This window comes from Nipponia nippon, unplaced genomic scaffold, assembly GCF_047370975.1.
Source record: "Nipponia nippon isolate SJK-2023a ecotype South Korea unplaced genomic scaffold, ASM4737097v1 scaffold_3, whole genome shotgun sequence".
Taxonomy (NCBI): Eukaryota; Metazoa; Chordata; class Aves; order Pelecaniformes; family Threskiornithidae; genus Nipponia; species Nipponia nippon.
This window is the reverse complement of record NW_028262347.1, coordinates 59,857,524-59,882,248: the sequence shown is the minus strand read 5'-3', so window position 1 is coordinate 59,882,248 and position 24,725 is coordinate 59,857,524. Positions and strand designations below refer to the sequence as shown.

Genomic DNA, 24,725 nt, shown 5'->3' with positions numbered 1-24,725 from the left:
TGTATCATTCATTAAGGAGAGCACATACATGACAGTGCTATTATTTAGTGCGGCGATTGTTAAAGATCTGAGTGGGCGTTTTGCAGCTGTTTGCAGCCCACTTGAGGCAGTTTGTTAAAAACATCTTAATTGAGTTATAACACCATCATCATTCCAAAGTCATTACGATCCCTAAATTACATCAGATGTCTGAACAGAATTGCATTTATTAGCTAAGAGCATATGTGTGCGCGTGTGTACACACACCCATACCCATTTAGCAGCACACAAAATTCTGAGTATGCAAACAGGCAGACACTTTAACCTTCTGAACTGAAGTTTAAAATTATGTCTGATAATTAGAAGCAGATATGCTCTTAGAAATTTTGCATTATTTCCTTCTTAAGGACAGCTACTAAGGAGAGGGAGAGCAAGCTCTGATGGATGAGCATGAGTGGGACAATCGCTTTGCCAGGGGCTGGGTGCATCCCAGTGATAAGACAGGACACGAGCTGTGAAGGCAGGTGGTCATTTCCCTGCCTGTGGCTACCAGTATGGGCTGTGCTGGGCAGCGTTAATGTGAAGTTAAATACAACCCCCCCACACACATTCTCCCCACCCCAGCACCTTGCTAAATTATCACTTATTCTGTGCCTTCTTACCTCCCTTTTAATATGAGGCAGAGGTTTACTCATCTCTTCAAGAGGAAAGGGAAAACTGAAAAGGCACCACTGGTCATTATTATTAAGGTAGTAAGTAATAATTTGAAAAATGCTGTTAAGGTACTCTTCTCTGGTTTTAAAATTAGCCATTGCTATTCCCTGGGGACAAAAGAAAATCAATCTTAGCAAGTTTTGACTCCAGCTTCCATATTTTTCTGGTTCTTAGTGGTCACAGAAATGAAGCAGAGTTCACCATGCTGGCAGCACAAAGCTGCGATTGGAGACACAGCTGTGAAACTGCAGGGAAGCCTCATTTGGCTTCCATTTGAAGCTTGGTTAGCTGGTTTCTCACACGCACAGCTCTCGTTTTCCACAGAAAGCCCACTACGCAGAGAACAAATGAGGAATTCTGCCTCCTCACATAGTCATAGATCCCCAAAGTCCGACTTATAACAGAAGCAGATTTACACAAGAGGTGGCATGTGTTGTGCACATCTAAAGAGTCCATGGCCCCATCCATTAACATTGCCTGGTACAGGGCACAATTGGAATCATATAATTGCCAAGGGGCTGTCCCATTGTGCAACCCCACATGAACATCGCAGCTGCCTCCAGCTCTAGTGTGCCTCACAGGCTAAGGCACATTGAAGATCTGAGTTTTTAAGAGGACTTGAATTAATAAGGCAACTGTCTGTCAAGAGAGGTGTGAGAAAGAAAAGATATTGCAGTACACTTTGGCAACAGCTCTGTGAGGTATTCAGCACTGTAAATTTATGTTAAAGTCAATGGGAGTTGAGCATGCTCAGCACTTCGCAAAAATTGATTGTGTTTCTCTCTTGTGGTAACAACAGGGGAGAACACAGGCTGCGTATTGACAACTTTTATTGCAGCAGTGGTACCGTACTTATAGGCATGGGTTCCTGTGCGTACAGAGATTCCTGACGCTGCACGTGCTGCATCCTCTCTGGTTGCCACCTGGTCTTTCTCAGGCTTTTGGAAGACCTAAGATCCTTCCCTTCAATGCCAATTAAAATCAAATTAACTGAGAATGATTTCATGCCTGCTTTAAATACTTCACCTGAAGACACTGGACCAGACACAAACATTTTATGGGTTTTGACAGAATAGCACTGTCATACCACTGTCAACATCATTTTATACTACTTCTACTTGTCAGAAAAGCTCTCCCTCACAGCCTCTCTCTCCACCTTTCAAATCCCCACAAAATCAGAGTTTACCCTGACAAGGACTTCCCGCATCTGTTCTCCTTTTCCTAAATCCCTTTGTTTCAAAATTAAAAATATTCTTTCCTTGGTGTCTTTTAGCAGGTGCTGTTGTCTTGCATGCTGTTTCAGCCAGGGCACAGTGAGAAGACAGCACTTGCTGCTCTTCTGAATGTCCTTCTCCAGTTCAGAGACACAGGCATCCATATACCTTCTGCTCAGCCTCTCTGTGGTGTTTGATACTATTTATCACTTCTATTCCTGCCTGCAATCAGCTCTAGGAAAGTGCAATAATCCTCAAAGAGAACAGAAACCTAGTCCTTTTTTTCCAAAGTTTTTGCCTGCAGCATGCTGCAAGACTCAGTCTGTTCCTCCTTTTCTTGATTCACTTTCCCTCATTATTTAACTGTTAAACAAAGTAGTGGGAAAATTGGTGAGTCAACATGAGCTCAACAACCTGAACTCTCTGCAGATATTTGCATCCTAACAAAAAAAGTTTTATTTCCAGTTTTCTCCATGCTTGTCCCAAATACATGTTTGGATAGAGAGCAGCTGGCTGTAGCCAAATCCTGGCAAGACAGGGCAATAGCGGCTGGAAGAAGGAAGCGCTTCAAACAACTTGCATCCTCCTGAGTATGCTACTATAAGCATCGGCTCCCAGATTATGAAACTGGTCAGCAGCATCACAGCTCTTTCAAACTCCTCATTTTCTGTCTGCAGGTGGCTAGAGGATTGTATCCCCATCCCACCAGAACTGGACACTGTGATTCACGCAACCTTGACTTGATGACTGCAGCTAACACCTAGAAGTGAAGCCAGATAAGCCAAGAATGTTCCAACTTCCACAACATGCGGCAGCCTGTCTGCTTGGTTCAACATGTCTCACCAAACATCTCACACCAAGGCTCTGCATGCTACACTTGCTCCTCACTGTTTACAATTCATGATAATTCTAGTTGTCAAACTCTAGCTTGGATATTCAGAAGTCACCGTGGGACCAAACTGAGCTCCTTGAGAGTGTCTGTCCTCCTACAACACTCTTTTTAAATTGAATGATAGGCATGTTCAACACTAGTAGATGTTGCAAGAAATCTGGACACAGGCCATTCACTGGAGCTGCTTTTAGACAATGGAACTCACTGCAGCAACAGACTGATGATACATCTTGCTTTCCAGACTCAATGAATTCTTCCTCTGCTTATACATACAGATATGAATAGCTAATCAAATCTGTGGAAGTTAATCAAGCTGTTCTTCCTGTAAGTTGGGAATCAGGGACACAAAGAGAAGTATTTTTGATTTTAAATAGTTTAGGAAGCACTCAGGCCCAGGTACTGAAAGGCATTTAAGGAAGTTCTTTAGGAAAGGGAGTTTAAATAATCCAAGGTGCATGCTAACATGGTTTAGAAACTATTACTTCAGCCACTACAGACCAGGAAAAACTGTTTCTGAAAGCAGTATTTCATATAAGTCCATTCTGGTGTAATATTGATGGGAAGAAAACATCCACAACCACATGAAGAACTGGGCCTTAGATCCCACGCTGATGAGGAGTATAAGGTGCCTAGATAAACAGATGTTATTTTTTTTCCTCCTCAGGCTACTTTTTCTAATGGTGAAATAATGAGCTTAACTAATTAATTCTTAGAGCTAAAAATAATCTTTGGTAAAGCAATTCATACTTCAATAATTTTCCAGTAGTACTATCCAGGCCTTCCATTGCAGTTACGTAATCCTTCATAAATAACTGTTGAATGTGGTTAAGAGATATTAGAAGCATGTTACAAAAATGTAAATATGCTACAACTGTTTCCCAGAGGCAAGTAACATCTGCTTTTCCTGTGTCCAGTGCTTAAGTTGGTGGCAGCCTGTTCTTTATGGCTCTGGAGCACTACAGGCTTAACCCTACTGAGCAACACCATTGAGAATAGTAACAATACAAATATGCCTTTAAAATGCAAACCTACTACATGCTATACTGCTAATTAACCATTTTCTAATATATAATCTCTTTTAAAAATATTTATAAATGCACACTTAATTCAAACTAAATTTGCAGTTTATGGAGGCACAAGCTGGAAAGATACTGGGATAACATTGTAAGAAAGAGTCATTTAATTCTGTTAGCTTCCATCAGCATTATGCTCTTCTTCTGAAGCCTGTTATTTGTGCCTGCGTCTGTGTAAGGACTACTCTTACTTATATTTCCAAGGTTTGTGTTAAAATTGCCTCCTACTGGGAAGGCATGACAGGGATCTGCTCCCTCCAGGGAGAAGGCACTTGGTTGGAACTCTTGACTTTTTCTTGCAATATAATGCTGGTCCATTTCAAAATATCAGAAGAGCTCTCCTGCGATGCAACAGAGTAGGAAGCAGTGGCCGGAATGCAACAAACCCACTCTTTTTTGATATAGATCACAATTATTATCACACAGATTATGCTTTATCAGATATTTAATGTTCATTCATTGTAACTGCATTTTCAAATGTTTAATTATCACTAAAGACCATCCCAAATTAGATTCTGAAATGACAGCTTCAGAAAACCTCAAAGAACTGCCTCAATGAAATAAACAACCTATTCCTAGCTCTCTTTGTCTCCCCCAAAGCCCCAGTCTTCTTCTCAGGACTCTTGTCTCTTTCTACCTAAGTTGTTGTCTCTTGCTTTGAAATATCCAGGGTCAGAGGCTAAAAAAGATTTAGCTTACACCACTGAAACACTGAAAACAGAGGGTGAATGCAGTCAAGATACCACTCACACAAACATGGAAACAATCTACAGTAATAGGACAAATGATGAGACCCCTGGCAAATCTGATAACAAGGAAGTTTAATTTTAACTTCCATTTCTATTACGAAATAACTGAATGAATTCCTTAAGAAAAAGAAGAAAAAGCTATTCCATTATCAAAATAGCATGCGGTGAGATAGGGGGTTGGCAAATAAAGTGAGGTTTCGTATTTTATATAACCATTGCCTCCAGCACAACGCTAAACCCCACTGAGCAAGTAAACTTATTGGCGAAACACATTATAAACTGAAAGGCTACTTAAACTATTCCTCCTTTAAGCTGCTATTTTTGTGTCCCAAATTGGTTGTTACATTGAACAACCAAGAACCGAGATTCAGCTCATCACTGTGTGGCATGATAATAAGGGAGAAGTGAGGTTTCCTTATTGATGGCCTGAACCTTCCCTTATTAAAAGAAATGCCGAAATGCTTACAGGGAGGAAAATCAGACCCTCGTTATTGGGAGGAGGGAAAATGAAAAAGAGACTCCTCCTTTTCCCTCTCCTTAAAATAATGTTGGTTCCTTTTTCCACACTGATGGACAAAGATGTCCAACTGGAAAGCAATAATTCATTTTTAAACAATATTTGATATTTGCTCATTAAATAGACTTTATCTGAAGAGATAATTAGGACTTCTTTTCCACTTATTTTCTTTCAACTTTTATCTTCCCAGTGGCAGAACACAAGATAAAAGGTGATATGGTATTACCCTCTTTGTAGAAATAAATGGAGGAATTATTTTTGATATCTTCACCAGCTGGGACTGGCACAAGGCCTTTAAGCAAGACCAATGTTTTGGATCTATCCATATTCAGAACTGTCATCATTCAGGTATCTGACAACTAAACAGCTGGATGACATCCACAAAACTACTGGCATAAAATGGGGAAACCCAAACCAAAACAACCCCCCCAAACTTCTTAGAAACAGATCTCCCATTCCCTGCAGCTAACCACACCTCTTGTGCACGGCTCATGCAAAGCAGGTGGTTCCACAGTAGCATCCAGATACACCCCTGAAAGGGACTCAAAAGCACAGGCCGGCTCCATAAGCCACAATTTAATTAATGGTAAACCCTGAACTGTTCTAGTACAGATGCACAAACAAAGGAATAAGGCTTTTCAAAGCACTGTGGCGCTTTCATTTAATTTAGAAACACACAGGGTCAGTTTGCCACAGGTCTTTATCAGCACAGCTGTACTGAAGTCAGCTTGGAACAAGCCTTTGATTTTTACACCAGGTTTGGGGACACAAGAATGAAAAAGACAAAAAACCCTGATCAAATAATAACTCAAAAGATACTCAGATAATTAAATGTTTTAAAGTTTTTTAAAAAAGAATAATTAAAAATTATCTAAAAAATTGCACCCAGTAGTCCTTTAAGAGGCTGGTTTCTGAGCAGAAAGTTTCAGGGGGAAGGAGATAGGGATGTGCAATGTCCTTAAAGGATCAAATCTATCAAGCTTTGTTTCTGGCAGGTTCCTTTTGTTTATTTACCTCACATTTTTCCACTGCTGGTTGCTGCCCACACTCGGAGCTGTTCCCTGCCACAATGCCAGCCCGTAGGCTCTCGCTGTCACCTGTCCCCTCTTCCATGGAGTAGGTTTTGGAGTGATTGCCACGGTGGTGCGAGGGGCTGCGACTCTGTGCCAGGCTGAGCTGCTTGCGAAGCACGCGGTTCTCCTCCTCCACCTCCCGCATGCGGACTTCCAAGCTCTCGCGGTCCCGCTGGCTCGACGCCGTGTACCGAGGACTGTGGGGCTGGGATTCAAGTGGAGACAGCGACACTGGCTTCCCATCTGCAACAGAAGGAAACAAAACACTTCTGTCAGAATATTCTTGAAGTTCTGCTTTCCTTTAATGTCAGCATCGTGAGGCAGGGATGTGTCTCAAATACAGCCACATTTTATGTAGACTTGGCACTTCAGGGCAATGCTTAAGTGCATAGTAAACTTAGACAAATGCTGAAGTCCGATGAGCTACAGGTCCTACTAATTTTAAAACCACACTGAAAGATAAGCATGCGTTTCTTTTGTTCTGGATAGGGCTGCCTGCCAGTCTCTCGTCTGGGAAGACAGTCAAGAACAGAAGGATTTAATTCAAAGACCATTAATATGTAGTTAAATATATTTTAGAAATCTATGCAAGAGAAAATAATTTTCCTATTCTCCACGTCCTCCACAGTCAAGCTACAGCATTTTGGTTACCATTTTGTGCCAAACAGTAGCCCCAGCTGATTCACATGTGAGGAGCAGGTGGTTTTTATTTAGCAACACAGTATCATGTGCTTGCTGAGAAAAAAGAGGTTGAGAAGGACAGAAACATTCAATACACATGTGGGTCAAATTCTGGGAAGTATTTTGGCTGAAAAAGACAACGAGGCAGTTTTGAAAAAAGGCAAAATGGTTCAATTCAACACCTTTAGCTGAAAAGTTATATTCCAGAAATATGAAACACTTCATTTTCACATTTTCAAAAGGTATCTTCCTTGTTCAAAACAGCATTAAAAAATGAGCTAGATATAAAGTATAAAAAAGATAAATTAACCTGAAACCAAGGTCCATAATCTAAGACAACAATTGCAACACATTCTACCATCACTTCCCAGTACATTATTGCTACCAAATTTTACGGAGCAAATAGGGATGCAGCTGATGTGTTTTCATCAAAGGAGACATTTTCACATAACTTTAATAAAGCTATATATATATGCATAGAGTACAAATGCTTGGAAGGTGGTGAAAAAAACTCAAACTAAACTACTGTTCAAAAATGTTCAATTGAAAACAAATTGAAACAAAGCAAAGGACAGTGAGAGTTATCCACAATATCATAATTAGCAAGACATTCCTTTACAGTGAAGATACGCGAGTATGTTATACTAAGGTATTTCTCTGAAATAACTTTCTAACCTGCATGTATTAAAAAAAATATTTGCTATTTAATAATTTTTCCAATGCAGAGAGTCCCTTTGACTTTATCAAACAAACACCCTGAGTGGTTTAGAAAATGGAAATCATGCGGTTATTGTTTAGCAGTTCTCCTTAACAAGTACCTTTCTCACCCTCTGACTCAAAACTATCTCCCTGCTGTAAAGACCTGCTCATTGCTTGTTCTCTTCCATTGTTTCATATTCACAGGAATGGTGAGTCGTCCCCTAAACTGAGCTCATGAAAAAACAGCTATAGAAATCAAAACCTCAATTCTAATTTCTATTGTTGAGTTATACGGGTGTACACACTTCCTGTTATCTATATAAATAGCTATTCAGGTTTTAATACACCACTTGGATAGAATATCTTGCATTTGCTTGCAGACTTCCACCTGCAAAAATTTTCTTATTTATTATTTTTACCATTAGCAAAGCTCATGGATAAATCTGAGCCTGAAAAATGTCTCAAGACAGATTCTGAAGTTTGGCCACTGATATTTTGGAACTTGAACACTCAAGCAAATAGTTATTAAAAATTAAATGACAGATTTGAAAAGCCTGAAAATCATGGCTGCAGCAATACAGAGATATCAGCATTAAGGACAGAGCCATGCTACAACCAGAAGTACAATAAAATACAGAGTTATATTTCTCCATCCAGCTTGGAAGGCATGGAACTGAAACTGTGTTATTTCTCAGCTGTTGATATCCAAGCTAGGAAGACTAAAACTCATTTGGATGTGATTATATTGCATTCCTATTACTGGACAGCAAGACTGTATTGTGTAGACACTCTCAGATAAAAAGAAAAACAGCACCCCCACTCACTCACACAACAACCAACCCGTGTTATCATCAGACGTACAATTACAATGCAAATCTAGCCAAAGACTTCACTGGCAATCATAACTCCCTACTTGGTGAGTATCCAGTAGGACACAGATGTTACCTATCTCTTCCTATTCTTGTCATTGGATTCTGCTACCTTCTCTAATAATTACCAGAAAAGGTAGCAAGATATGGAAGTAAATCTCAGAATAACATCCATCAAAATTTCAAAATATGGAAAAAATTTAGAATTCTCTTTAGCTATTCTATGGACATAAATCGATAGGTCATAAATGTTGCTTTGCCAAAATTAAAAATTAACAAAAAAAAGACACCATTTTGTACATCTGAACAATTGTAGCTATATTCATGAGAACAGTTGAACTGTTTCTACACAATATTTAGAAAAAACAGCATAGTCTGAGAAAGGGACTGAAAGAAAATACCACCTCACTGCCTCAGACTGGAAGTTGCAGCAACTAATGAGACCAGCTCAGTGTTTATGCAGCCTCAGCTTTAAACGCCAGTAAACTCTGCTACTGTCTTCTCAGTAGTACATATTTCTGCTAGTATGTAAAAGGCAGTAAAGAAATAATGTCAGGAATTAGACAACCAGCTAGCTTCTTGATCTGAAATATATAACTAGTTGAAATGTATTGATTTACTATAAAAATTATCCATGTTTTGTTACAAAGTGCTAAGTCCCAGACATTTTCTGGGATGATTTCCCCAGGGTTTGTACAGCTGGACAAGTCATGTTTTGTTACTAACGTTGCTGATTCTTCTCAGGTGTTTCTTGATGTATTTGGTATATTCGTAACACCCCAACTCCCTGCTGCAAATGATAATGTGACAATTCCAGGACCCATTTGAAATAAAAGTATAAAATCAAAAGTGAACTGAGTCTGATCTTAAGACTCAGAAATCAAATTATTTTTGTCATAAATGTTGAGATGGTCTAGCTCATAATTTTTGCACACCTGAGGCTGGCAAGGCTGGTGGCAAGGTACCACCTTGATTTAGTCCTATTACCAGACTGGACATGTGAAGATATTTTTACTTCAGTGAACATACACACATGGCAAAATGCCTCTTGGGAGCTCCTGCCTAGTAGGTAAATACCAACACATGCTACTCTAATCTGCTTCCCACCAGTTTTCAAGGCAATGCAAGGGCTGTATGTTTTACCTCATCTTTGAAGAAGGAGTAAGTGGACTAATGTAAGGGACCACTAATATTTGATTGACTGTGTGTGTTGCTTGGAAGAAGAGTTAAACTGATTGCACTGCACTTGAGTTTTATAGTTTTAAGTAACTGGCAAGAGTCCTCTGAGCTGATGTCTAGGCAATTTTTATCTAATCTAAATCAAAATAAAATAACGTAACACATAATGAGGTCTGTGTGACTTTGGGACAAAAGATCTCCCAGTGAACACTGCAAGGAACATTGCTGTGCTCTGAAGCAAGCAGAATACTTTTGAATGGTGCAATAAATAATAATAAAGCTATTATTTTTTATTCTTCATTTGGGGTTATTGCTCTATTTTTGGGCCTTGGCAGTCTCAGATTTAATATTCTTTTTCTATCTGTGTCAAGCCTTTTACTTCAGATTTTTTGTGCTAATACAACTGTACCAAAGAAATAAAAATGATCTACAAAATTCCACTGTCCACATAACAAAACCCAAACACAAACCTGAAAAATTATTTCATGGTTGACAGCAGTCAATGACTTATCATCACAGTAGGTCCAACAATTCAGAAAACTTGACAATATGCAAGTTATAAATTCTATGGATTATTGAATGCTTCTGCATATATGGAGTCACCTCTATTTAAGGCAAAAGATTTCATTAAACCTTAGTTAAGCAGAGCACCTTAAGACACTGGAAGAAATAAAGCCTACAGAAAGCAATCCAGCACAGTTTATTTGAAAGGAGAGGGACTGAAGCAGTGGAATTTTCTTACATACAAAACCTAAAGGATAAGCATTACACCAAGTTCCTAGTTTTGTAGTTACCAGACTTGGAGAGGTGATAGTGCTGAAAAGGACCCAGCAGCGAAGCTTGCTGGGCAAAGAGCCACAGAGAAAACAAAGTTTAGCCAAAGGTTAACTGCAGGGCTGGAAAAGGGAGAAAGAAGCAGAGTTCAGGAAAGAAAAAATCACCCTGATTCAGAGGAGAAGACAACTGGAGAAGCAGGGATCCTGAGTTTCTCAGACAACCCTGATCTGAACTCAAATGCTTAAAATTTTGTTAGGAACTAACTGAGGCAGGCAAATTTACGTAGCATGTTGTGGGATTTTTTTCCTTAATTTTTTACATTTCTTTTGCTATCTGAAGTGCAAGCTAGTTGTTTTTTGGAATCTTTACGAGGTCTAGACGTTTCTATGTGTTTTAGCTGTTATTCATTCCCTGCCTAATAGCGTGTAATGCCTTTATAATGAATTAACTGATGACAGTGGACTCTAGGCTGCCTCTGAGATAAGAGGGACTTAGGCTGCTCATAGATAATGTTTCAGTCTGTCTGACTACAGATACAAGAAAACACCACTCCTCCATTTCACATTTGTTCACATCTGAAAATTCACATTATCAGTGCACCCTTTGAGGACTAGCAGTATAACAATTTTAACCAAAAGCCAACATTCTGCAGAAAGAACTGGGATAGCAGGCAACCACCCTCATGAATTTCCCCCTGTTAAGGCCACGAGCAAAATCTTTTGAAGTTCATTCCACAATTATTTTTTTCCCCATAAAGACCATTGTAGAGAACTCCATGGACCCTAAGGAAAAAGAAAAATAAGAAGACTGCCGTCAGGAGCACGGAGACATAAAAGCTCTGTGTAAGCAGATAAACTATCCCTTTTCTTTTGGAGCTCGAGCTCAGCTTTAATCATCTAACACCTTAGTACTCTATGCACTTCTGCTCAGCTGGATGCTCTGGTAGGTATTGGTTATATGGGTAGCTATGAACGAAGTCCTTTTTGTTAACAGTTTGGTACTTGATATATGCCTCCATGAGTAGGTGCTAAGGCATCCCAAGGTGCCTATTCTCACACTTCCCAAGGCATTTTTTACTCCTACGCCTTTTTGTGAATCACTGCAGTGTGATCTCAGCTGGAAGTAGAAAACCTTGCCCAAATAACCACCTTAATAGTGGAATATAGTCTAAGCAATTTATTCCAGATCTGTGAACACAGAACTTCTTCATTCTAACGTGACATTATTAATTCATTAACATGACAGGCAATTACGAGCTTATGCTTCCAAGTTGCAGTGGTAGAAAGTTGTGCCCCTGAAAGATGTCACAGTAAGAACACGGAAGGCTGATGTCCACTAGACAGAGACAGCACAAGAAACGACAGCCAAGCCTTTCCATACTGCCCAGACAAGTTTCCTCAGCTCTGACAGAAAAGATGCTCCCATCAGTATTAAGCACAAGCCTTTCTTAGGATTTGGCATGTACAACATATGTGCTAAATTACATGTTCATTGGTAAGAAGAGACTGTTTCCACATGAGACGCCAATCAACCATCAGCCTTGGACGTAGGCAATAGTAATTGCACTTAGGCACTTCAGCATGTCCTATAAGTGCTGAGTCTGTGTTGACTTCCACTGCTGTTAATGGTACTTAAGCACAAGCTAACATGTTTTATTGAACTCAAACCTGAACCATTCAATTCCACTGCAGGCCAGCCTTACTTAAAGCATCACATTATTACCTGCAGCTCATATAAAAGGAGATGCCCCCCCACTGTCTTTTCCTTGAACAAAATAGCCCTCTACAATCACTGGATATGGAAATTAAAAGTATCATACACAAAAACCCTACACCTGCGGAACATCAGTTTTGCAAAGTGTATTGGGATTGTGTAGCAAGTTTTTGGTAATGGGGGGGGCTACAGAAGTGGCTTCTGTGAGAAGCTGCTAGAAGCTTCCCCCATGTCTGACAGAGCCAAAGCCAGCCGGCTCCAGGACAGACCTGCTGCTGGCCAAAGTTGAGTCCATCAGCGACAGTGTTAGCGCCTCTGGGATAACATATTTAAGAAGGAGGAAAAACTGCTGCACAACAGCAGCCAGAAGAGAGGAGTGAAAATACGTGAGAGGAACAACCCTGCGGACACCAAGTCAGTGAAGAAGGAGAGGGAGGAGGTGCTCCAAGCAGTGGAGCTGAGATTCCCTTGCAGCCCGTGGTGAAGACCATGATGAGGCAGGCTGTTCCCCTGCAGTCCATGGAGGACCACGGTGGAGCAGATATCCACCCTGCAGCCCGTGGAGGACCCCACACCAGAGCAGGTGGATGCGCCCAAAGGAGGTTGTGACCCTGTAGGAAGCCTGCGCTGGAGCCGGCGCCTGGCAGGACCTGGGGCCCCATGGAGAGAGGAGCCCACGCTGGAGCAGGTCTGCTGGCAGGGCTTGTGACCCCGTGGGGGACCCACACTGGAGCAGTCTGTTCCTGAAGGACTGCACCCCGTGGAAATGACGCACGCTGGCGCAGTTCATGAAGAACTGTAGCCCGTGGGAAGGACCCATGTTGGAGAAGTTTGTGGAGGACTGTCTCCCGTGGGGGGGGACCTCACGCTGGAGCAGGGAAAGAGTGTGAGGAGGAAGGAACAGCAGAGACAACATGCCATGAACTGATCATAACCCTGTTCCTCATCCCTCTGTTGCTGCTTGGGGGAAGGAGGTACAGAAATTGGGAGTGAAGTTGAGCCTAAGAAGGGAGGGGTGGGGGGAAGGTGTTTTAAGATTTGGTTTTATTTCTTATTACCCTACTCTGATTTGATTGGCAATAAATTAACTAATTTCCCCGAGTCAAGTCTGTTTTCGCTCAGGACGGTAATTGCTGCGTGATCTCCCTGTCCTTATTTCGACCCACAAGTCTTTTGTTGTATTTTCTCTCCCCTGTCCAGCTGAGGAGAGGAGTGATAGAGCAGCTTTGGTGAGCACCTGGCATCCAGCCAGGGTCAACCCAGCACAAAAGTCAAACAAACAGAAGTTTTGAAATGTGAGAATGACGGTCTCCCGTCCAATCTTTGCTGTCATTCCCTTGTGCCTGATGACAGGATCATTACTTGCATGATCACCACTTTATTTCCAAAGAACCTTGGCATCACTGCATGCACAGGATGGATGGTGCTCACAGCTGTTCAGTAGCTTGTTTCAGTTCATCATTCGGTTTGTGATCACACATACCCTGCTCTGAAAAAAGACTTATTTGTTCCCTCATTGGCCTATGATGCTCATCACTATAATACCTGAATGCGGCACAGGGATCAGTGACTTATTTTTCAAAGTTATTTGAGGGAAAGGTGGTACTATCAGTCCCCCTTTACAGGCAGGGCAGAGAAGTCTGGAGTCATTAATGCCAAAAGAAAATACCAGTTTTGGATGCACAACTGAGATGGTTCTGATGTAGTTTTTCAACAAATAAGCACCTTTTCTGCACTTCATTTGTTCAGAGGACAGACCTCATCACCTGCATATGCAACAGTATACACTTAACATTTCTGTAATGCAAAAGTCTGCAAGCTGGAAACCCAGAAAATGGGAAAAAAAATAGCTAGCAGTCACTTGTAATAGCTTTGTTTTATGAACATCGTATAATTAACTCAGTGATAGAGACAGAAACAATTTTCCAGAGCAGATTCGACTTCATAAACTACAAAGCTGTCCCTTTTCTTTCTATGCTCCCCTGCCTTGTTCATGACACACCTTCCAGTCTCTTTTAATTAACTAAACAGAGTGGTCCAACAACCACTCACCGCATTGCTGCATTTGCTCTGCACACAAAATGAGGAAGGGGTTGTGTCTTGGAAACAGTTAGCAATTGTACCGTCAACGATGGCATCACGTTGCATAGCTGCAGAGAGCTGTTTATGTGTTGGCTGAGTGAATGTAATTCTGGTACTTCTGCCCTGGTTTCAGCTGGGATAGAGTTAATTTTCTTCCTAGTAGCTGGTATAGTGTTGTGTTTTGGATTTAGGATGAGAATAATGTTGATAACACACTGATGTTTTAGTTGTTGCTAAGTAGTGCTTACACTAGTCAAGGATTTTATAGCTTCCCATGCTCTACCGACTAAGAAAGGTGGAGATGCCCAAGAGGCTGGGAGAGGGCACAGCCAGGAGAGCTGACCCAAACTGGCCAAAGGGATATTCCGCACCATATGACGTCATGCTTAGTATATGAACTAGAGGAAAGCTGGCTGGGGGGCTGCTGCTCAGGAACCGGCTGGGTATCAATCGGCGGGTGGTGAGCAATTGCATTGTGCATCACTTATTTTGTATATTCTTTTATCATTATTATTACTAGTAGTATTATTTTCCCTTCCTTTTCTGTCCTATTAAACTGTCTTTATCTCAACCCATGAATCTTGCTTCCCCCCCCCGCCCCCCCCCCCGATTCTCTACCCCATCCCACTGGTGGGGGGGAGCAAACGGCTGTGTGGTGTTTAGCGGCCTGCCGGGTTAAACCATGACAACTTCTAACAGGGATAACAGGGATGGTAACCAGTAAAACACTCTAGGTAAAGAAAAAGCATGTAGCAACAGAACGCAGGAAGAAAGAGGGAAAGAAAAGCTAAACATATCATACATCTTTCCTGAAAATGGATGTGGCTCTGTTTAGTAGTTTAGTTTTTTCAAATGAAATATTAGCTTATTAGCTAATGTTATGAATGTTAGCTTATTAGCAAATTTTAAACAAAAGCCCGTAAGTCTTAAAATTATTTCCTCATTTCCTTGTCTAGAATGCAATGACTTTTTTTTTTTTTTCTTTCTTCTGTTGTCTTCTCATTCTTACTTTCCCTGCTTTTCATTGCCTTGGCAAAATATATGCCTCTCCAAGAAAAGGACTAAAAATAACATTTCCCCCTTTTCCATTGGGAGTGGAGACATATGAAAATAATGTCTTATCAGAGTAAGCACTGAGTGAAAATAAGATTTTATCAGGGACTTGGCTTGACAAAGATAACATGTTATCAAGAGGGGAACTTGGCAAAGATAACACGTTATCAATATCAGGAGTAAAGCTTGGGGAAAATAATGTTTTAATGCCTATTAGAGTCTAAATAAGCCATCTGTGCTCTTGATGAATTGTTATTTTCTCCAAGCCCCACTCCTGTAAAGATGCTGATTTTTTGGCAAACCACTTCTGTAGCAGTTGGGGAAGGCAGGGAGAAAGAGGAGAAAAGGAACCTCTTTCTCCACAAAGCTAGAAGGATATTCTCTTTCTTTTCAAAAGCTTTGCATGCAGGTAAAGACTGCCAATGTCACAGCTCGGAAGACTCAAATGTTCAGACACCAAATGGGTATTGCATGGAAAACTCCAACACCACTCTGCAAGTGTACTGCAGAGAAGGCCATAAGAGAAGAGGGTCAATAACCCTTCCGTCCTTGACCGCCCTATCCAGGCTCAGAGGTGCTGCTTATAGTATTTTTGGCAGAAGCACTTCGCTACAGAGCCAATGACCAGCCATCACTTAGCAATGACTTTTGGTCATAAACAACCACATCAAAATTAGCAGTGGTCACAAATAAATGACCCCTTTTAGATCAGTTGCAGGCATTATCACCATTCAATTAGAGGTCACCATTCCCACAGCTTAGCTGACCCAAAAGGTCACGCAACACTTCTTACCTCCTGCAGTGCAAAGCATCCAACTCAGTTTAAGTGGTCAGTGGAGCTGGTTTGAGCTAGCCTGATTGCCTCTGTCCTGAAGCATTCCCCTCTACCACCTCCACTATGGGGGTAGACACAAACCACTGTCTAGTGGGCATCTGTGCCCTGAAGCTGAAACCTTCTGCAACTCAATTATAAATCAGAGTTACAATCCGGATGAATTTGAATAAATTGTGGCACCTCCTGGAAAATGAGAAATCCAATTCATAGTACTGCCTTAAATGGCAGAATGTGGGTGAATGCCACTGGTTATTCATAGGAATGGGCAAGCAGGGAATAATTAGAAGGGAAGCTGCGGAGGGACTGTAGGAGTGTGATGTGAATAATAAGGCACACTTAGGAAAAGGCATATGAATGATATCTGCAGGGTAAGTATTTGTAGCCAGCTGAATTTCCCTGGTGTACAGTAGGAGTGGGAGGGAAGACAATGGGATCCGCTAATCTGAAGATTTCCTATGGAGGAGCTGCATCTCTTTTTTCATTAACCATTTGGATATCTTATGCCCAGAGATTTATCTGTGTTCCGGTGTGAGCTTGGTGTTCAGGTAACTTCTGAGGCCCTGATATAGCAGAATACATAATTGACAGCAGGCAGCCATTACAGCTCTCTAAGGTAAAGAATGTGCCCAAATGCACCCCTGCAGCTGTACACAGTACTGTGACTATCATTCATGGCAGTGGGATGTAAAACACTGAAACTCTTCTATATTGGCTCCTGCTCAGTAAAACACTGTGGAAGAGATAGGAAGGGAAAAAGTCTAAAATAGAGCATTTGACAGTGTTTTTTAAGAGTACAGAAAGTACAAGAAATAAATATCTATAAGCTTAGAAAAGATTATAAAAATACCTCTAGGTTTCTACAATTGCTACAGTAACCACAAGCATGAGACAAGTATGCTCCATCAAAACCTAGTAGTAGTTATTCAGATTTCGCTGCTGATGATTAGCCTCAGCTGCTCATCAATGGAGACTCCAGCTGATAATTATTAAGTTAAACTTCTGAGCAGTATTTGCATATGTAAAGCACATTTTTCCTGCTGAAGCAACAATGGATGCTATAATGCATTTCCTGATTGTACAGCACTTGGATTTGGGGAACCTGGGCAAGAGACTCTGCTTTGCATATCCTTCCTTACCCTCATCAGGCCCACCATTCAGAAGAAATGTACTTACACATACTGACATCTACAAGCTAGAGCAAAAAACAGTCCTAACCCTGCATAACAGTAAAAATGCAACCATTCATTTCAACCAGAATCTCTCTAATAAGAATAATATAAGACAGAGGTTTGCGTATGCCTCAAAACATTTACCTAAGCTTCCGTACAACCTGAAAAATGTCTAACAACTGCTCTGCGACAAGACAGCCTGGTCACCTTAAAAGACATGCAGAAATGCCAGTGAACAGATTCAGCCCATTACTTCCTAATGACCTCTGGACGTGGCCCCCTTCTCCAAAGGAATATTGATTATCGTTATGTGGTTCTCTGTTCAGCCTTTTCTCATCTCACTTTCTCCAGATCAGTACTTTATTTCCTGAATGTGAATACAGATACACACACAATGTGTAGATTACATTTGTGTGTGCAGTTCCCCATGTTTTCATAATTCTATGACAGACAAGGCATGCCCAGATCTGCATAATACCAGAGGAGTTCATAGGCACATTTGCTTTAGGGATAAGGAAATGTGGAAAAGAACTGGGAAGATCTTTATGCAATCTATAACAACTACGTGCCCCCATGTAACTACCATACCACTTCGGTTTAAGAGTCCACCATAGGCTTACTATTACTGTTTTTTTATGAGACAGCAACAAATAGTACGGCAAAAGATGACTGAATTCGGCTTTAGTTAAACATGGGAGATGGGCTGAAAAAAGGAGATCTACGGGAATGCAGGCGGTCAGCCTCTCTGAAAGCCAGCATTTAGGCTCTTAAGTGATAGTTTAAAATTTAGCTATAGCAAAATTTATGTGTATTGGTAGAAGTCACCTGGTAGCACTGTTACACACAATCTCAAAAGCTGATTTTCAACACATCTACAGAAATGCTGCAGTATTAGTTCAGGCTGGTTGCTGCTGCTGAAACCTGATGGAAAGCTTGTTATATCCCTTAATCTCCCTTGGCACAGAGATGCCATCAGAGAACCATGCGCTGGTATTTTGATTGAGGCTGCTGGAAAAGGAGATTGTCTGAATACTGACTGACTATCAAGTATTGTTCAAGGATAAATAAGTAGGTAAATAAAAAAAATCCAACTTCTGCACCACACCATTTCTTCGTTAACAGGAACCAGATCTGTAAGAACCTTCAGACCTTACAGAGCTCTAGCCAACAACAGATATGAACACATATATATAAAGGCAAGTAGCAAAGAACAAATTTTCAAAACAATGATTTCTCTTCTTTCTAAATGTATCTGAAGATTACACATGCAGACAGAAATATGGCAAGTTTGTATTTCTAGTTTAATATGATGTTAGGAAATAACATCAGTGTTATTTCACTGATGACACAGCAGTGAATAAGTTATTAATATCTTTCAGTATTGAGTCTTGTATCTTCCCCACATATTCTCAGCACTTCTCATTTGCTGCACCTGTCATTTCAGCCACTTCAGTCCTGAAGAACACTGAGGGGAAAATGCAAATAACTGCACATTCAGAACACATGAAGGCTGATCAGTGTTATGACATTTATCTTCACTTATGACAAGAGATAAAATAACTCGTGAGTTAGTTTCCCGTCCTCCTCACAAAGAAAAATGTCATAACAGATCGTCATGTACTATATACAGCAAAATTTCTAACGTACCTTGCAGAGAAAAAAACATCACAGCAGTGATGCAGATGGTAGGTTACATGTCATGGCTATGACATCAGAAATGAAACACACAGCATTTTAAAATAGTAGATATAAAAATAAGTCATAATATAAAAAAAAAAACTGGAACAACAGTTCACAAATTAGCTAAAGGCAATTAGTTAGATTATTTGCAAAAGTTATAATTGCATTAAACAGCAATGATTTGTCCATATAGTTCAGTGGAATCCTAAATACATTTTCACATTTTTTAACTTTCCCCACATTTTCCAAATAGAAAGCCACAGCTGGACAATATATTGTGTTTGATAAAAGAATACTTTTCTACTTAAAATCTTACAATCCCATAATATACACAAAAAGGGAGTAATGAAATTAAAACAAACAAACAAACTAGAAAACACACTCTTAATTTTCATGACAAAGGTAGTACCTCTATCTCATGGAAATCAACAGTGGTTTCAGAATTAGCTTCAGTGTGGCCAGATATCTACCCCAGGACTACAGTCTGGTTTTGGTGACCACGCGTCATTGACATGTAATACGGAACCTCTTTTTTGCATTAACTTACTTAATATTTACCTTTTAAAAAAATATTTAGCTTTAATATATTAGAGATGCTCCTTCTACAAAGATAGAATAAGCATGTACAGAACCGATTTTAAATCAGATATACCCTATCAGGTAGATACAGATTTCATTTCAATTGGTGACCTAGGTTTCCTATAAAACATGAGGAAATTAATCTTCTTTATGGAACTCTTGTTCTGTTACAAAAGTGAAGAAAGCGTATCAGAAACATAATCCTATTTCAAGTGAGTCAAAGGCAAAACTCAGTGACTTTGATGAAAACAAGCATAGGTCTAATATTTCATGATATTCTGCATGCATACAGCATGGTGTTGTTAGTCATTTTTATGTTGTACCATAAATGTACACAGTGCTGTACTGTGGTAGGTCAGAATGTGGGCCATGTCCCCTGTGCCCCATCACAAACCTGCTGAGCTTCCTGTGCAGCAAGCAAATGAAAATTTTCCTTTTTGAGCAGCCACAAGTTTATTAAGGTTAAATATCATCAACTGACACCAAGATTTAGATGTTCTGCCTACAAGATTTTGTCTTGTAATAGATGAGGTACATCTTCGAGACTAATTCACATTTCTGCTCCAGCGCCCAGAAACGTCTTAATATATGTTTAGGATCCTAAATAAGGATCCTAAAGAATATGACTATTCTTCTGTAATTCAACACTGAGGTTAAGCCCCACTGATATGCTTACTTACTATTCTAAAATAAAGTTGCTTTACTCAATCAGGGCAGCAGTGCTCAATATTCACAGGAACTGCATGTATTTAAATAAACACTTCCTCTTTTTTTCTCAAGTAGGTCTCTTGTTTTCTAAGTTTTCATTATCTCCAGGAATTTCTCTCAAAAGTAGGATATACTGTGGGAGAACTCTTTAATAAGTACAAATGAAATACTACAGTGTGCCATTTTTAATGATGCTTTTGTTAGGTAGCCTGTGATCACGTATGATGGCCATAGGCTTTCTACAGTGACGTATACTATGAACTAACTGATGTCCATGACAAGCTTTTGTGTTGGGGTAAAGGCAAGATGAAGGTGGAAGCATGTACAAAAATTCTTGTATTGTGTTTAGGAGTAAATGGGCTGTGTGGTCTTGCAATTGCCCTTTATTTCTGTGGACAGACTTTCATTAAAATATCTATTCATCTTCTTTGTTAGTGTAATTATAGATTTCTTAATTTCTATCATTTGAAATAACTTTTGTTATTTTAAAGTCTAAGCGGAATAGGTGGAGACTTGACCAAAATTGCTTCATATTAAAAAACCCAAAATCAACACACCTTATGCCTAAAGAAAAAACAGACATGGAAAAAAACAATAGGTCAGCTACATAAAAAAATGCTGCAACTGTAAAAGTCCTTTAAAGGTCAAGCTAAAGAAGAAACAACAACAGGAAAAAAAAAAAGAGAGAGAGAGAAAAAAGTAGTTTCCCTTCCCATCTACTCCCATCTTGTTCTAGGAAAAGGGAAGGATCTTAATCACTATTTTTAGTTACGTATTCCATACTAACTTGAACAAATCTAGACACAGGAAATCAGCTGTTAAGAACTGACATAGGATAAGGCTGAGGAGTGAATGCTAGAAGGACATTGCTTACTTCACCTTTCTTTTCCCTCTGAGAAGAGACTGCTGCAATACATACCCTTACAGCGAACAAGAAAACATGGCCTTCTCCCTTCTCAATTATGACCACCTGCCCTGGAAAAACTGAGCCAGAGAGTAAAATAAGAATACTTTATTGTGGTATTACTATCAAGTTTACTTTTTAAGTTACGCCTTCTTCTGGTCTTAACTATCATTAAAACAGTACAGATACTGAGTTATAGCAGCTCTGACTTCAGTGCTCCTCTGAAGAAAATCCTGCATTTCTATCAGGATATAATATGCATTTTGCCCCTTATGGTAAAATTCCCTTTGGCAGGACATTTGAATTTGCTTTCTTCTGTTTTGAGAGACAGCCTTTCCTCTTTTAAGAAACTGTAACTGAACCAGGTATGTAAGTAAAATTCATACTAGCACCTTCTATGGAAATTATTTAGTTTCTTAGTTGATAAGCACAAATATTTACTGTAAATTCCATCAGACAATGCTCTTCTTTCTTTTTCTGAATAATCTGACTGAATCCAATCAACAGCGAAAGTAAAATTCCAGACTTGCCTGAAGACCACATAGGTCTATTCTACTCTACTATTATGTGACAGTCATTAAATCTTGTTCCAACTTGGAACATTAAGAAGCATACAAGATGTAAGAGTGAGCAAAGAATTTGCTGCCTGTGTTCAGTATTTCCAGTTCTTAAAATTGTATTTAAAGTCTTGCAATATTTTATATTTATTGGAAAGTCAAATCTTGGCGTTACATGAGAAAATATCAGTGCTTTTTGCTTGTTTGTTTCCTTTGCAATAAGATCTCATTTTCATCTCTGCAGGAGAAAGCTGAAAAATCCATGACCTGTCACAATGAAAAAATCACAAGACGAAGCTCTTAGAAACTTGTAATTTTAGACATAGTAAATTATGACTTTTGAACACTTTGAAGTAGCAATGCCAGTTTTTTATTATGACTGTTCAAATGACTTGTGCTTTACTATGACGGGTACATTCTGTAACAGCAGACACGTAAGCTAGGGCGGGTAAATGGAAGGGCCAGCAGCTGTGACAAGCTTGTGATAGCTATGGTGCAGCCATCAGTTCAGCCTGAAAAGGGCTTACTAAGACAATCGTAAGTGTTGTTGGGCATTTAAAGGGGCACTAAATATCCTGTGGTAATCTTCAGCAGAACTTTCAAGACAACAGTATTATACCAGATAAATAAATACACAAAATTAACAAGTATTTATCATCAATCATTTGAATTATTGCTTTTTTGTTTCTTTTTGTTGGAATTATCCTTGAGAGGGCTCTGCAGGCAAAGTTTTGTACTGAAAAACATGTTATTTTCACGGATACCTCCCCAGTACACATAAAAGGGTTTTCTCCTCCATACTGGGCATGAAAAAGGTGTACAGATCCCAGGAAAAAACACTCAGATAAAAGAAAAGTGATATCAATTTCACTCTGTCACACTATAGCACTTAGAAAGCAGAAGTTTAACTCTATCAAGAATATAAACCTCCAAATCTGTTAGATATCAATTACCATGTATTTAATTTCACAGCTGTGCCTTTTCCCTTTCTGATTTTTTCCCCCCTTTCTATGCTTCTCTTGTTTAAGCATTTTGGACCTGGTTCTTAATCGGGTCCTGATGATCCTTAATGCCTTAATTTCAGAGCCCAGCATTCCCCAATTCCCTTCTTCATTTTGAAATTTCTGCAAATTCTATATTCATCCTCTGTGTGGCTGTGCAGACTGTAATCCCTCATAATAGTCTGATGCTGATCCTGCTCTATGGATTAACCAGTGTAAAATGCTTATGTAATGAATTTCATCAATTCATGCCTTCCAAACTCAGCCCTGAGCAGCCCAGGTATATCTAATCTAACCAACCAGCTTTTATCAGCTGCACACAAAAGATGTGAAAATAAGCCTCATTTCAAGCCTCAATCACATAGCTACAACCAAGTTATTATTTTTTTTATTTAACAGAATGAGTATATGTGAGGAATTCTAAGGTGCAGTCTGTAGTTATACATCACTGGATTTGGTATGGTACATGTTTCTTTAAAAATTGTGAAATGACAATATTTTCATGCCTGTTTTTGATTATTTCTCTTTAAAAGAGAGAGGAAAAAAATATAGCTGAACTTCAAGTGTAGTTCTGCTGCTTTCTTCTTGTGAAATCTATATTCCCATGCCAGATGGTGTCTGAGTTATCAAAGTTATTAACCTAAACTCAATTAGGGAAGAATGAAAGTAATTAAGTAGAGGATGAAGTGACAGAAGTATTCAAGATATAAAGCATCTACTATAGGTGAGGATTCTCTAAATTAGATAGAAATTCATCTATAAATTCAGCCTAAAACATAACAGCTTGAGCCTGCACTTTCACATATTCTAAGACATTGTGCAAAATTCAGTACTTGTGGGCACAATTCCCAGTGAAGCAGTGGTCTACAGAAAGTGGGAGTCATTTTTGTGTTCTGGAGGGACTATTACTGGCAATTCCCAAATGCACTCTGAGACAGTTATCATTCAGATGTTCCTGTACCTGTTGTGGGATGGTTTTTCAGGCTGTTGTGTGACCTCAGGAACACTTGTTTCCCTTCTTAATCTTGGCTGTTTCATACCCACCATGGCAAAAAACAATTACAGTAAATACTTTTTACCATAAAACCTGTAAAGTAGACACCACAGAGGTGCTGTTAACACTAGGTTTATTTTACGTTTCTTTTTCCCTTCTCTATTTGCTTTTCCTTTGGTGAAGTAAATCTAAACAAGTTGGCACTGAGCTACAGGCATGACCGAGAGCTACAGCTAGAGGTTTTAAATGCAGTGGCAAAGCATCCAAGAATTATTTTTTAATCTACTAATGACAGTCTACTTATAGGAGAAATATGTAAGAAAACCTAGTGAGAACAAGTCTCTTTTACTTATCAAAATTCATTTCTGCATAGCTTCTATCGACAAGAATTATGCATTTATGGATAAAACTAATCAGGATAATTTGTTAGTGCTCTGCAGGCTGTTCACTCATTTTCTCTTTAACAGAGATACGTACACCCAAATTCCCAAGGTATGCATAGATGAAGAAGGATGGTAAGGAAAATACCATTATGTTCTGGAATATTCAGAATTGGCGCTGCATGGCTGAAAGAAGAAAAACATCTACTGCTCTGGAGAACAGGGATGTAGCTTGTGCTGCTGCTACAGGCAAAATCCCTGACGAGAAAGGGAACAAATTAAACCCTAAGAATGCACGCATCTCTCGTTCCCGCCCTGGGGATAGAAGTGTTGGGAGGGAAAAGGCCTTTAGGAACATATGCCGATCATACCATACCATACCATACCATACCGTACCATACCATACCATACCGTACCGTACCATACCATACCATACCATACCATACCATACCATACCATACCATACCATACCATACCATACCATACGTAACAGTACTATGTGGAAATAATACAAGGATGTGAAGTATAAGCACTGAAAAGTTAGGAAATACCAGAAGCACTTCTGCCTTCATTTGCCTCACGCGTGTACAGGACAAAACAAAGCAAAAAGCACTCCTGCATGTGCTAGCAGCTGAGATGCAAACACTAAGAACA

General features: G+C 39.7%; 1 protein-coding gene across 4 annotated transcripts in view; it reads right to left on the bottom strand.

The window, feature by feature from the left end:
* Positions 1-24,725, bottom strand: part of LARGE1 (LARGE xylosyl- and glucuronyltransferase 1) — a 296,062-nt gene that overhangs the window by 146,105 nt on the left and 125,232 nt on the right. For all 4 annotated transcript variants that reach the window (XM_087766202.1, XM_087766205.1, XM_087766203.1 and 1 more), the window contains one exon: positions 6,153-6,454. In XM_087766202.1, the coding sequence (XP_087622328.1) occupies positions 6,153-6,454 (302 nt within the window). The remainder of the gene's footprint in view (positions 1-6,152; positions 6,455-24,725) is intronic.